The 14,247-nt window shown below is 47.1% G+C and overlaps 1 protein-coding gene across 1 annotated transcript; it reads left to right on the top strand.

Moving 5' to 3' along the window:
* Positions 1–878: 878 nt before the first annotated feature.
* CHAMP1 (chromosome alignment maintaining phosphoprotein 1) lies at positions 879–14,002 on the top strand. The gene is made up of 3 exons (XM_062193890.1): positions 879–952; positions 6,896–7,011; positions 10,241–14,002. The coding sequence occupies exon 3, from the start codon at positions 10,289–10,291 to the stop codon at positions 12,728–12,730; it is 2,442 nt and encodes an 813-aa protein (XP_062049874.1). The 5' UTR covers positions 879–952; positions 6,896–7,011; positions 10,241–10,288; the 3' UTR covers positions 12,731–14,002.
* Positions 14,003–14,247: the final 245 nt, after the last annotated feature.

Here is a 14,247-nt window from a genome sequence, read left to right as displayed (position 1 = left end):
TAGTCGAATTCAGAGATGGAAAGTAGAACGGTCATCTTAAGGGGCAAGGCGGGAGGAAGGGAGGTGCTGTGCAGTGGGTTTGGGGTTCCACTTTTACAAGATGGAAGGGTCGGATGGTGATTGTTGCACACTGTGAATGCACTTAGTCCCACTGAACTATACACTTGTGAAGATGATAAAGTTTATGTGTATTTTACTGCAGTAAACAGCACCCCAGGGTAGACATTTGGTGCAGAGGTTGACAGCCTATCAGGGCGCCAGGGCTGCAGTCCCACGGAGGGGACCCACCCGGATCGGGGCGCCCGGTTTCGGGCCTAGGTCCCGAGCCCTGCGAGCCCTCTCTCTTTGCTCGCCCTCTGTCAAATAAACAAGCACAATAACTTTTAAAGGAAAAAAATGGAAAACATTCTAGTCGACCTAGAGTGAGCTCGAAATCGGGTGCGCGCACCCTCCCCGCTCACGGGACGAAGGTCCGGGAACTGAGGAGAAATGTTCGGTCACCGACAGCTGCCTCGGACGTCACCGCGGGCGCTGGGCCTGCCTGTCCTCCCCAGCTCCACTCACACGACGGCACGGGAAACGCGAGAGAGCGCGAGGCAGCACCGAGGCGCGGCGCGGCGCGGAGCCCCCACCCACCCCGCCAGCTCCCGCGCGCCGGGCGCGGGCGGCACTTCCGGGGCGGGCCCTGCGCGCGGCACTTCCGGGGGCCGACCGAGCCGCTCCTCGCGCTCGCGCAGTGCGCACAGCCGCGCTTGGCGATCGGCGATCCAATTGGCCTGCGCGGCGCCACAGGCTTCCCGGCCGAGCGCGCGCACGCCCGCGCCCCCGGCGCCGGCCCCTGCGTCCCGTCGCCATTCGGAGGCCGCGCCCGCAGGCCCCGCGGAGTCGCCGCCGCCCGAGCCGGGCCTCCCCGCTGGCCTCGCCCACCTGGACGCCGCCGCGGCCGGGACCGGTGAGGGGCGGGGGCGGGCGGGGGCGCGGTGCGCGCCGCGGGCTCCGAGCGGGGCCGGCCGGTCCGCAGGCAGGGGCCGCCGGCCGCTGGCGTCCCGGGCAGCGGGAAGGAGCCCTCCCGGAGGGGCGGGGGTCGCCATTGTGCGGGGGGCGGGCGGGCCTGGGACGTTTTGTGGGGCGCGGAGACGGGCTCGGCGTCGGCCCCGGGCTGTCTTCCCGCGCGGGTGCCCGCAAGCCCGCTGGGCAGGCCACAGACCGGCGCGGGCGTTTGTAAAGGATAACCGGGGGCAGGGTCCGTACCCGGGACACAGGCGGGACTGCGCTGGGCAGCGCGACGTCCGAATGGATGTTTGCCCGGAGACGACCCCCGGAGGGCGAGCCGGCCGCCGGGAAGATGCAGCGCGAACCCCCCGCGAGGGCGCACCTCACACCTGTTAGGGTGCCCGAACACAAAAGGCACTGGAGTGTGGCTGAGGAAGGGAAGTCGGAACTGGGCCCGGGACCGGCCCGCAGGGTGGGAGGCCGCCGCTCGGATGCCGACCCCGGGTACCGGGAGAACCAGCTGAGGTTTTTACGTGTCATCCCCAGAAGCAATGAAACGCTGATACCCGGCTGTGGTATGGAGGAACCTTTCAACATGTTAAGTGAAATAAGACACAAAGGGACAAACGCGTACGATTTCTTCCACTCAGGAGACCAGGCTGTGGGAAGCAGGGAACAGGATTGATTGCGATGATTAAAGAGTTCTGGAAATGGATCTTGGTGATGGTTGCTTACACTTAACGGATGAAGTTGTGCTTTAAAAAATGATAAGTTTTTGGTTCAGGTTTCCCACACTTTAAAAAGGCGGAACTACAGAGATATTGAAAAGACTGGTAATTGTTAGGAACACAGGGAATTTTCATGTTGGTGTACTGTGACTGTCATGGTACATGTGTGACTGTATGTCTGCCAAAACCCATGAAATTGCAACATGAAGACTGGCTGCTCTAAGCTGTGAACCCGAGTTAGTAACAGACCAATGTTAGCCATCCCAACTGCAGCATGTTAATAACAGGGAAGGCTGGGCAGGGGATTGGGAGGATGTATTGGGGGTTTCTCTTCTTTCTGTTCAGGTTCTTTTAAACAAAATTACTTGAAAAATAGTGTTTAAAAGTCAAAGCGGGGTGCAGAATAGTGCTGGTGTGTGTTTAGACGAATAGAACCCTTTAAATGTGCATGACATGTTGATTTTTTGACTTAAAAATCTACATGAAAATGTACTTAAAAAGATGACCAGTGGTGTTAGATTTCAAGGAAGAAATTGGATGGGAAATGGGAATTGATGTGACAGCACCTGGAACAGCAGTGCGTTGAAGAATACTGAGTGATGGGCTGGCAGAGCAGTGTTTCAACAAGGTACAGCCTGTAGAGACAGAGAAAATTTCATTACCTTGGACAATTTAGACTTTTTGTCTGAAATTAGAAAATACATTGACTAGAATCTTCCGCTGGAGGGAATCTCACCTGTCAGCTTTCGGGACTCAATTCTGTGACTTCGCTGTGTGTCAGTCCTGTGCTGAGGGAAAGGCAGCCTTGCGTTACAGCGGAGATCTAGAACCAGGAATCCAGGGTGTTCCCTTGCTTCCTCTGACCTAATCCTTATCTCTGACAGGTCGCCTCTGTCTCAGAATCAGCTTTCTCAGTGGTAAAATGAAGAGGTTGGTCTCAAGTCCTGTGAAGACCAGTAGCTTCTAGTCACGGAGTGTTACCACTGGACCAAGAAGCTTGTCTAGTTCAGGATAGAGCAATTTGTTTTCTTACTGGCTTCTGCTTGTTGCTTCAAAGGAGACCTTAGACAACATTCATAATTCTTCCCCCTTTGAAGTGAAATGTCTGTATTCACAGACATGTTTTTAAAGACTGCTGCCATCATTATTGCTTGCTGCTGCTTTTTTTAAAAAAATATATTTTCATTTATTTGAAAGGTAGGGTGGGAGAAAGGACATATCATTATAATCTCCAAACTGTATCTATGAACCTGATAAAAACTTTTAAAAAAACCCAGAAATTAACAAATCACAATAATGAAAGATCCAGGAAAACTTGAGATACTAAAATTAAACCACATCATCTAAATAAAAAAATGAAGGTAGTGCAATAGAAAGATCTTCCATTCATTAGTTCACTCCCCAAATGCCCACCACAGAGTCTGGGTCTCTCATAGGGGTGACAGAGACCCAACAACTTGAGCTGTCGCTGCTGTATCAGCAGGAAGCTGGAATCAGAAGCAGAGATGGGACTTGAACCCAGGCAGTCTTGACATGGAATGTGGGCATCTCAAATGGGACTTTTTTTTAAAAAAATTTCATTTTATTTGAGAGGCAGAGTGGCAGAGAGATGGAGAAACAGAGATCTTTTTGCTGTTTCATTCCCCAATTAGCTGCATTGGCTAGGGCTGGGCCAGGGTGAAGCCAGGAGCTTGGAACTCCATCCAGGTCACCAGCATGGGTGGGAGGCACCCAAGTACTGGGGCGTTTTCTCCTGCTTTCCCAGGTGGAGCTGGATTGGAAGTAGAGCAGATGGGACTCAATTGGTGCTCAGATATGTGATGCCAGCTTAACCTGCTGCACCACAATGCCAGCCCCATAAATGGAATCTTTTTTTTTTTTTTTTTGACAGGCAGAGTGGATAGTGAGAGAGAGACAGAGAGAAAGGTCTTCCTTTTTGTCGTCGGTTCACCCTCCAATGGCCGCTGCAGCCGGCGCATCTCGCTGATCCGAAGCCAGGAGCCAGGTGCTTCTCCTGGTCTCCCATGCGGGTGCAGGGCCCAAGGACTTGGGCCATCCTCCACTGCCTTCCCGGGCCATAGCAGAGAGCTGGCCTGGAAGAGGGGCAACCGGGATAGAATCCGGCACCCCAACCGGGACTAGAACCCGGTGTGCCGGCGCCGCAAGGCAGAGGATTAGCCTGTTAAGCCACGGCGCCGGCCAATGGAATCTTAACTACTAGACCAAACACCCACCTGTGTTGCTTTCTTTTGATAAGTGGATTCTAAATGTTTGATAAACTTAATTTTGTGAGTTTTGACCTATTGTACTGGCTTTTCAAGATCTTACTAAATTCTACTTTATTAGCTTGATCTTGATATACTGAAAGGACCTGAATAGATAGTAGAACTTTATTCTTTCATTTGCCACATACTGATCATTTGCCTGATCCATCTGCTGGTTCACTCCCCAGATTGCCTCAACAGCTGGATGTGCGCCAGGCTGAAGCCAGGAGCTTTATCCTGCTCTCCTATATGGGTGGCATGAGCCCAGGCACTTGGGCCATCCTCTGTAGCTTTCCTAGGCTCATTAGCAGGAGTTGGACTGGAAGTGGAGCAGCTGGGACTTGAACTGGCGACCATATGAGATGCTAGTGTTGCAGGCAGTAGCTTAACCCACTAAGCCACAATGCAGGCCCCAATTGAAGATCTTTTCCTGCCTTCAAATTCTAGATTTTGAGACTAGATGATAGTTCACATTGTCTCTAATTTTAAAACGGAATTAATGTTAAGATTGTGTCCCCAGTCTTCGTGAGACAAGGTTAAGATCAGACTGATATTTTCTGAGCACACAGTGTGTGCCAGGGATGTGCACAGTTATAGAGGTGAACAAACAGTTGCATATCTTGTTCTTTGAGAACCCGTGACCTGATTTGGAGTTAGGCTACAATGCTAGAGGGTGACTGCTACATTGGAGGTATGCATGCAGCTGGGAGGCCAAGGAAGGTTGGGAGGGAGTGGGAAATAGGCCCTTACTTAAAGAGACAGGTGTCTGAAGGATGCAAGAATTTGCCTGATTGCTGGGGGACAAGATGGGAAGTGTAAAGGAGAGGGAACATCTTGTGCATAGGCCCAGCTTGGAGAGCTGGAGGATTACACATGGACCAGTACTTGGAAAAAGCGGTCTGTCTAGTCAGGGGCCGGACTGTGAGGAGATTCGGGTGCCACGTTCTAATTTTGTAGTATAGCTGTTTGGGACACTTTAAGGAATTGTGAGCAGGAAGTCACATTGGGCTTTTATGTTTGGAAGGTGACTGATAGTGGCATGATGAGTGGGTTGGAAGGAAAAGAAACCAGGCACAGAATCAACCCAAATGCCTGTCAGCTGAAGACTGGAAAAGAAATTATGGGATACATATACACCATGAAATACTACACAGTAGTAAAAGAAAAAATGAATGAAACTGGAAAACATACTTAGTAAAATAAGCCAGTCCCAAAAGGACAAATACATATGTTCTCCCTGATCTGTGATAACTAATAGAGCGCCCAAAAGGTAATATAGAAGTGAAATTAACACTTCGAGATGCAGTGACTTTGAACAGTCCTTGTCTTCACTATTGAGGAACAGTTTTTTTTCATACAATTTGTTGAACTCTACTTAGTATAGAGTTAATCGTATGTGTATAAAGTTAATTGAAAATAGATTGGCCGGCACCGTGGCTTAACAGGCTAATCCTCTGCCTTGCGGCGCCGGCACACCGGGTTCTAGTCCCGGTTAGGGCGCCAGATTCTATCCCGGTTGCCCCTCTTCCAGGCCAGCTCTCTGCTATGGCCCGGGAAGGCAGTGGAGGATGGCCCAAGTCCTTGGGCCCTGCACCCGCATGGGAGACCAGGAGAAACACATGGCTCCTGGCTTCGGATCAGTGAGATGCGCCGGCCGCAGCGGCCATTGGAGGGTGAACCGACGGCAAAAAGGAAGACCTTTCTCTCTGTCTCTCTCTCACTATCCACTCTGCCTGTCAAAAAATAAATAAATAAAAAATTAAAAAAAAATATTAAAAAAAAAAAGAAAATAGATCTTAGTAAAAAATAAGAATGGGAACAGGAGAAGTGGGAATGGATGGGAAGAATCACTATATTCCTAAAGTATTTTGAAATGCAAAAAAAAAAAAAAAAAGCAGTGCCAAGGCTTTACTTGGGAATAGTGGAAGTTCTGGGTAGATGTGCACGAGCTTATCAGCAGTGTACTGTAGCTTGCGCATGGCCAGTTTATCCTGTTCTGTTCTTCTTAACAAACAGACCGTGAGCAGATTTCTCTTTGAAATACATGGAGGAAGGCCAGTGCCGTGGCTCACTTGACTAATCCTCCGCCTGTGGCGCTGGTACCCCGGGTTCTAGTCCCAACTGGGGCGCTAGATTCTGTCCCGGTTGCTCCTCTTCCAGTCCAGCTCTCTGCTGTGGCCCGGGAAGGCAGTGGAGGATGGCCCAAGTGCTTGGGCCATGCACCCGCATGGGAGACCAGGAGGAAGCATCTGGCTCCTGGCTTCGGATTTGCGCAGCGCGCCGGCCTTAGTGGCCATTTTGGGGGGTGAACCAACAGAAGGAAGACCTTTCTCTCTCTCTCTCACTGTCTAACTCTGCCTGTCAAAAAAAAAAAAAAAAAAAAAAGACATGGAGGAGGAGGAGACTGGAAGCAGCCACTAAAGTAGACCTGTCTTCTCTTTGACAAAACTGCTATCTTACCTTCAGCCCACTTCTTCCTTTTTGCCACTTGGTCTTTAGATTATCTGTCCTTCCTCCTCTGTGTGATAATTTGCCACTCTCTGTATAATACCAATGATTAACACATCAGCTCTGCTCCTGTATTTACACCAGCAGTCTTCTGTGCACCTGTCAGAGAAGTAAAAATAGGAGTTAGTGTTCCCAAGACCACATGAGCTGAAGGTAGATGGTGGGTTTGAGAATGGTTGGGCATAATTCCATTGTGAGTTATTAAAGTGAAATTAGACAAGGACAGTGTCATGATTTCTGCTGCAGCCTTTGTTTGATTAAGGTAAATGGTGTGCTTGTTAGATTGGATCCCTCTCACTGTTGGATAGGGCTGGTGAGAAAAATACTCAGAGTTCTTTTAGTTCTAGTCAGAACTACCATTGAGATGTGGTGTTTTGATTACCTTTTCTTTTTTTCTTCCAGGTTCGGTCGTCATCATTGTCCTTCTTTATGTACTATAGGCTGTTTTCTATGGTTTAGTAAAAAGTCATGTAGACTGCTTGTCCTGTGAAGACCACTTTTAAGGTGTCAGACTTCTGGTAAGTCTAACAAGGAAAAGCATGTTGGTCTTTGTTTTGTCCCTATTTTAAAAACTTTCTTCCTGAATTTACAAAGTGTTATTCTATTACTGCTTCTTTACTTATTTATTTATTTGAAAGGCAGAGTTAAACAGAGAGAGACAGTGAGGCAGAGAGAAAGAGAGAGAGGTCGTCCATCCAGAGGTTCACTCCCCAATCGGCCGCAATGGCCGGAGCTGCGCCGATCTAAAGCCTGGAGCCAGGAGCTTCTTCCCGGTTTCCCATGCGGGTGCAAGGGCCCTATTGCTTTCCCAAACCATAGCAGAGAGCTGGATCGGAAGTGGAGCAGCTGGGACTTGAACCGTTGCCCATATGAGATGCCAGCACTGTAGGCAGTGGCTTTACCCACTACGCCACAGCGCCGGCCCCAACTTATTTATTTATTTTAAGATCTGTTTATTCACTTGAGATGCAGAGTAAGAGAGGAAGAGATGGAGAAAGAGGTCTTTCATCTGCTGGTTTACTCACCAAATGGCCTCAGTGGCTGGAGCTGGGCCGATCTGAAGCCAGGAGCCAGGAGCTTCTTCCAGGTCTCCCACATGGGTACAGAGGCCCAAGCACTTGGCCCAACTTCTACTGTTTTTTCAGACCATCAACAGGGAGCTGGATAGGAAGTGGAGCAGCTGGGACTCAAACTGGTGCCCATATTGATTGGATGCCGCACCGCAAGTAGATGCCTAACCCACTACGCTACAGTACCAGATCTTTTTTAAGATGTATTTTGTTTATTTATCATTTGAAAGGCAGAATGATAGTAGCCAGGTCTGGGTTAGGCCAAAGCCAAGAGCCAGGAATTCCTTCCAGGTCTCCTACATGGGTGGCAGGAGCCCAGGCACTTGGGCCATCTTCTGCTGCCTTCCCTGGAGCATTAGCAGGGAGCTGAATCAAAAGCAGAGGAGCTGGGTTGTGAACTGGCACTCAGATATGGGAAATTGGCTCTTTACACTATTTCTTTGCTTTACTGTAATTTCTCAGTTTTTAATGTTTAGGAGAATATTTTATGATTATAAAATTTTTGAAAAGTATTTAGAGTTCTTAAGAAAAATCATAAAACATAGGTACCCAGATCTGTGGTAATGTATGAATATGTGTGCACATACTGATGATAGAATTTGGGATATGAGAAGTGAATTCTAGAACTTTATTTTACTTATTTATCTATTCATTTGAAATGCAGAGCCACAGAGAGAATGGGAGGGCCAGAAAGGTCCTCCAACTACTGGTTCACTCCCCAAAGGGCCACAACGGCAGAGCTGGGCCAATTCGAAGCCAGGAGCCAGGATCCTCCTCCGGGTCTCCCATGTAGGTGCAGGGGTCCAAGCACATGGGCCCTCCTCCACTGCCTCCAAGGCCATCGGCTGGGAGCTAGATTGGAAGTGGAACAGCCAGGACCTGAACCAGCATCCATGTGGGATGCCGGCACTACAGGCAGAGGCCCACCCCACTACACCATGGCACCGCCCCCTAGAACATTCTTTTAAAAGAAAATTATTAAGTATTTGAGAGGCACAGAGACAGAGCTGGGGCTGGGCAAGGCTGAAACTGGGAGCTGAGAACTTGACCTGGGTCTTCCATGTAGGTGACAGGGACCCAACTACTTGAACCATCACTGCTGTGCAATAACAGGGTATACAGTAGCAGGAAACAAATTGGCAGCGGAGCCAGGACTTCAGCTTAGGCACATGGGTGTGAGATGTGAGTGTCCTAAGCAGCATCTTAACTGCTGGGCCAAATACCACCCCTGTGAGCATTGTTTTAGACATATTTCTTTCAAGTAAGAGGTGATAGGCTTAGTAATAGACAAGTATCATAAGTAATAAAAACTTCAAGATTGGCCAGAAGAGTGGTGGTCTGGGCGGGGAACACATGGATGTGACTCAGACCCAGCGACCTGAGTTCTTAGCTGCCATAGTTCCTTTTAAAGATACAAAACAAATTGGATGTGAGCATCTGTAGGTGTTCATTATTGCCATTCAGGACAAGGTGGGATCATGAAGACAAATCTGCCCTTTTCCCCTAAAGTGTTCAAGTTGTATTGAACATTGACACTGAAGTCGATGGTTAGCCCCTTATTTCAACATGTTTTCTTCATTATGTTTGTAAGTTAAAGATTTTTTTTAACAGATTTTTCTTCAGCATTAAATTGTGGTTTTCTTTTGTTATTGTCCTTCAAGCCCTAAAAGCAATTTTCTAGAATTGTCTATTGCCCTTTTAGCTTTAGACCATCCCTACCTCAATACAAATGATGTACTACAGGACACAAAACAATTGATTTGCTAAATGAGTGAATAAAATATATAATATTAAGAGGAGCAGAACATTGCAAGATATGTTGAAATTAAACCAGCATCAGGTTTAAAAAAAAATTGAAGGGCTGGCTCTGTGGCGCAGCGGGTTAATGCCCTGGCCTGAGCGCCGGCATCCCATGTGGGCACCGGTTCTAGTCCCAGCTGCTCCTCTTCCGATCCAGCTCTCTGCTATGGCCTGAGAAAGCAGTAGAAGATGGCCCAAGTCTTTGGGCCCCTGCACCCACATGGGAGAGCCGGAAGAAGCTCGTGGCTCCTGGCTTCGGATTGGTGCAGCTCCTGCCATTGTGGCCAACTGGGGAGTGAACCATCGGATGGAAGACCTCTCTCTCTCTGCCCCTCCTCTCTCTGTGTAACTCTGAGTTTCAAATAAATAAATAAATCTTAAAAAAATTAGCTAGATTTAGTTAAATGATTTTTGAAGAGCATTTAAAGTTTCTTGCTCAGCCTTAAATAGCCTAGATTTAATTTTAGTATTTACTCATCTTTGTATGCTTCTGATTTGTTGGTTCAGGGTTTTAGAGTCAAATTGTAAAGCCATTTAGTAGATAATTCTGTGGTCAGGCACAGGTCCTATAAGGCTGAGAGTCCTGTAAACTGGACCAGATTAGTTAAGTTGCTTTTCGGTTTCTTCATCTGTAGATGAAAATAATACTTGAATCATACCATTAGGAGGATTGAATGAGATGGTATATGTAAAACTCCTGACAGGGTGAGGGTATCTAGGATTCAGGTAAAAATCAGGTTGCTATCTCTTTTAGTTTCAGAGTCTTCATAGAGATAAAGCATGTGCTATTCTAGACTTACAGTTATAGAATGGATTAGGATAGCATTTTGTTAAAACTTGTGTTCTATGAAAATAATTTACTTCTTCTTTACTGCAGCATATAAAGTGTTTGGAGAATCCAGTTGTTTGTGTTGTGACAGGAAGAATGGAAGTGTTCCAGGAGCTTCAGAAGCCATCGACGCGCTGGGAGTGTGACCACTGCAGTTTCAGAGGCACAGACTATGAAAATGTACAGATCCACATGGGCACCATCCATCCAGAATTTTGTGATGAAATGGATGCTGGTGGGTTAGGTAAAATGATATTTTACCAGAAAAGTGCAAAGCTGTTTCACTGCCATAAATGCTTCTTCACTAGCAAGATGTACTCTAATGTGTATTACCATATCACATCCAAACACGCAGCCCCAGAGAGGTGGAATGATAAACCAAAACATCAGTTGAACAAAGACACAGATCCTGTGAAAAGCCCTCCTCTTTCTGAGCACCAGAAAATGTCCTCTAACTCTGCAGAGCTCCTAAAAGCTGTACCTACCCTTTCTATGGAAACACAAAAACTTGGTCCGGTTTTGTCGCCAGAATCACCAAAACCTACCCCTCTAACTCCCTTGGAGCCTCAGAAACCCGGACCTGTTGTTTCTCCTGACTTGCAGACACCTCTTCCTTCTCCTGAGCCGTCAAAACCTGCTCCCGTTTCTTCTCCTGAACTTCCAAAATCAGGCCCTGTTTTGGAATCTCAAAAGCCTGTTCCCGTTCCTTCTCCAGAACCACAGAAACTTGCCCCTCTATCTCCTGAACTAGTAAAGGCTCCTCTTGTTAATCCCAAATCCCAGAAACACTCTCATTTCCCAGAAACATTGGGGCCACCTTCAGCCTTATCTCCAGAGTCACCTGTTCTGGCTGCCTCCCCTGAACCTTGGGGACCTTCCCCAACTGCATCTCCAGAATCTCGAAAGCCAGCCCAGACTGCTTCTCCTGAGCCAAGGAAGCCATCCCCGTCAGAGTCTCCTGAACCATGGAAGCCATTCCCTGCTGTCTCCCCAGAGCCTAGGAGACCAGCCCCAGCGGTATCACCAGGGTCTTGGAAGCCAGGGCCTCCTGGGTCACCCAGGCCTTGGAAATCCAGTCCATCAGCCTCCTCTGGACCGTGGAAGCCAGCTAAACCTGCTCCATCTGTGTCTCCTGGACCCTGGAGACCAATTCCTTCCATATCACCTGGACCTTGGAAGCCAGCTCCATCTGCATCCCCTGCGTCCTGGAAGTCTTCGTCAGTCTCTTCTGGATCCTGGAAAACTCCTCCCACATCTCCTGAGTCATGGAAGTCTGGCCCCCCAGAGCTCCGAAAGACAGCCTCCACGTTGTCACCTGAACACTGGAAGGCAGTTCCCCCAGTGTCTCCTGAGCTTCGCAAACCAGGCGCACCGCTCTCCCCAGAGATCCGTAGTCCAGCAGGATCTCCAGAGCTCAGAAAACCATCAGGGTCGCCAGACTTGTGGAAGCGTTCTCCTGAGCAGCGAAAAACTTCTCCTGGTTCACTTGATTTTCCTGAATCCCAGAAGAGTTCTCGTGGTGGTTCTCCTGATATCTGGAAGTCTTCCTTTTTTATCGAACCTCAGAAACCTGTCTTCCCGGAGACCAGGAAGCCAGGTCCTCCTGGGCCATCTGAGTCCCCCAAAGCAGCCTCGGATATCTGGAAGCCCGTTCTCTCTGTTGATACTGAGCCTAGAAAACCTGCTCTCTTTCCTGAGTCTACCAAAACAGCACCTCCTGCTTCTCCTGAACCACGAAAACGTGCGCTTTTCCCAGAGCCGTGGAAACACAGCCTTTTCCCTGAACTTCCCCGATCGGCTGTATTCTCAGAGTCTCAGAAGGCCGTTGAGCTTAGTGGTGAATTACAAATAGATGCCCTAGGTGATCAAAAGTGTGATATTTTGGTTCAAGAAGAACTTCTAGGTACACCTAAGAAACTCTTGGAAGATACTCTATTTCCGTCTTCAAAGAAACTCAAGAAAGACAACCAAGACAGCTCAGACGCCGAGCTCAGTAGTAGTGAGTATATAAAGACAGATCTGGATGCAGTAGACCTCAAGGGGCAAGAATCAAGTAGTGATCAAGAGCAGGTGGATGTGGAATCGGTTGATTTTAGCAAAGACAACAAAATGGACATGACTAGTCCAGAACAGTCCAAAAATGTACTACAGTTTACTGAAGAAAAAGAAGCGTTTATCTCTGAAGAAGAGATTGCAAAATATATGAAGCGTGGAAAAGGAAAGTATTATTGCAAAATTTGTTGCTGCCGGGCTATGAAAAAAGGTGCTGTTTTGCATCATTTGGTTAATAAACATAATGTCCATAGCCCTTACAAATGCACAATTTGTGGAAAGGCTTTTCTTTTGGAATCTCTCCTTAAGAATCATGTAGCAGCCCATGGGCAAAGTTTACTTAAATGTCCACGTTGTAATTTTGAATCAAATTTCCCAAGAGGCTTTAAGAAACATTTAACTCATTGTCAAAGCCGGCACAATGAAGAGGCAAACAAGAAGCTCATGGAAGCTCTGGAGCCACCCATGGAGGAGCAGCAGATCTGACTGAAACATGAATGTTAGCTCTACAGAGCTGTCTGTTGAAACCGTTCTTTGAAATTGTAGCTCATTAAATAGTCTAGATGGATTGGTAGATGTGGAAGTGTATTGTGTACCGTATTTAATGGTCTGAGTAGTGTTGCAAAGAGTAAGCATTTGGTTGTTTTTTTAAAATAGTCTTTGTTTATGTGGCTATCTTGTAAATCAGTAAATTTCTACTATATTCCATATGGATAAAGCATTTCTTTTAAGTATATTTGAATAATACAAATGGGGTAGGCATTCCATTTAGTAACCAAGAACAAGCTGTACTCCAAACATCTAGTTCAAGTGTATCTGTGTGTGTCTGTGTGAAAGTAATTTCCGACAACAAAAAGTACTTGTTGGAATGTTTAAGAATTAGGCATGAAACAAATTTGAGAAAAGTTTTGTTCCCTTAAATGTATTTTCAATCCATAAAAGTTATTTTCTATTTGATCAAGTAAAATTAGTTTATAAATCTTGAACAGTTTCTAGATGTTTATTAGCTTTTATGTCATGGAAAGTTGGAGTCTCAGGGTTGCTGATTTTCTGCTAACAGGGAGCATTGAGTAAGTCTTTAAAGATACTTTGCAGCCTTCTCCTACAGGAGACTGAGGTGTTAAGTGTGATTTGCGGTCTGTCTTGTCCTTTGTTGTTTCCAGTGGAGTCTTCCATTTGGTTCCTTGTCCTACGATCTGGCCCTTCACTTCCCCTGCCAGCTCACACTGACAGAGCATCCTTAATTGCCAAATGTGTTAGAGCTTGTACCTTCCACTCCTGGGCCTCACATATCACCTTTTGGGACTCAAGACCAGTGTAATGAGTGTGGCTGAAAGTCTTCCAGATTCACAATAAAAAATTATAAATAGAGATTTCTGTTTGAGAATTCTGTCAGGTCCCCCCCGCCACAGTTCTGTTACTGTAAATACCTTGTACCTATTTGTGGATTATTTTATTCTAAAATATTTTGTCAGGTGTGTATCAACCAAATTAAAAACAAAGGCTTTTGTGTCAGTTATGTCTTCATGTATGTTTCCTTTTGTGTAATTTTCACTGTATGATATCCAAGTCCCATTTTTTCTTTCCTTTTTCCACTTGTTGTCTACATGCTGGTTTTCATATCTGTAGCATTTTCGAAGCTGTGTTTTCTCTGAATTCTCTGGTCTGTTAGGTTAAGAAGACACTATGTAGAAACTCTCACCTGTGCATATTAGCATATTAAAAGTGGTTTAGGGGGCAGGTGTTGTGACACAGTAGGTTAAACCACCACTTGGGATGGCCACATTAGAGTGCTGTTTTGCATCCTGGCTACTTTGCTTCTGATCCAGCTTCCTGCTAGTGCATTCTGGGAGGCAGCATGATAGCTTAAGTGTGTGGGACACCCACATGTAGTTCCAGGCTCCTGGCTTCAGCCTGGCCCAGCCCTGGCTGGCATTTGGGGAGTGAACTGGTAGGTGATGATTCATTCTCTCTCCCTCTCTCCCTCTCTCCCTCTTTCCCTC

This window comes from Lepus europaeus, chromosome 6 (assembly GCF_033115175.1).
Source record: "Lepus europaeus isolate LE1 chromosome 6, mLepTim1.pri, whole genome shotgun sequence".
Classification (NCBI taxonomy): domain Eukaryota; kingdom Metazoa; phylum Chordata; class Mammalia; order Lagomorpha; family Leporidae; genus Lepus; species Lepus europaeus.
This window is presented reverse-complemented; position numbering and strand designations above follow the sequence as displayed.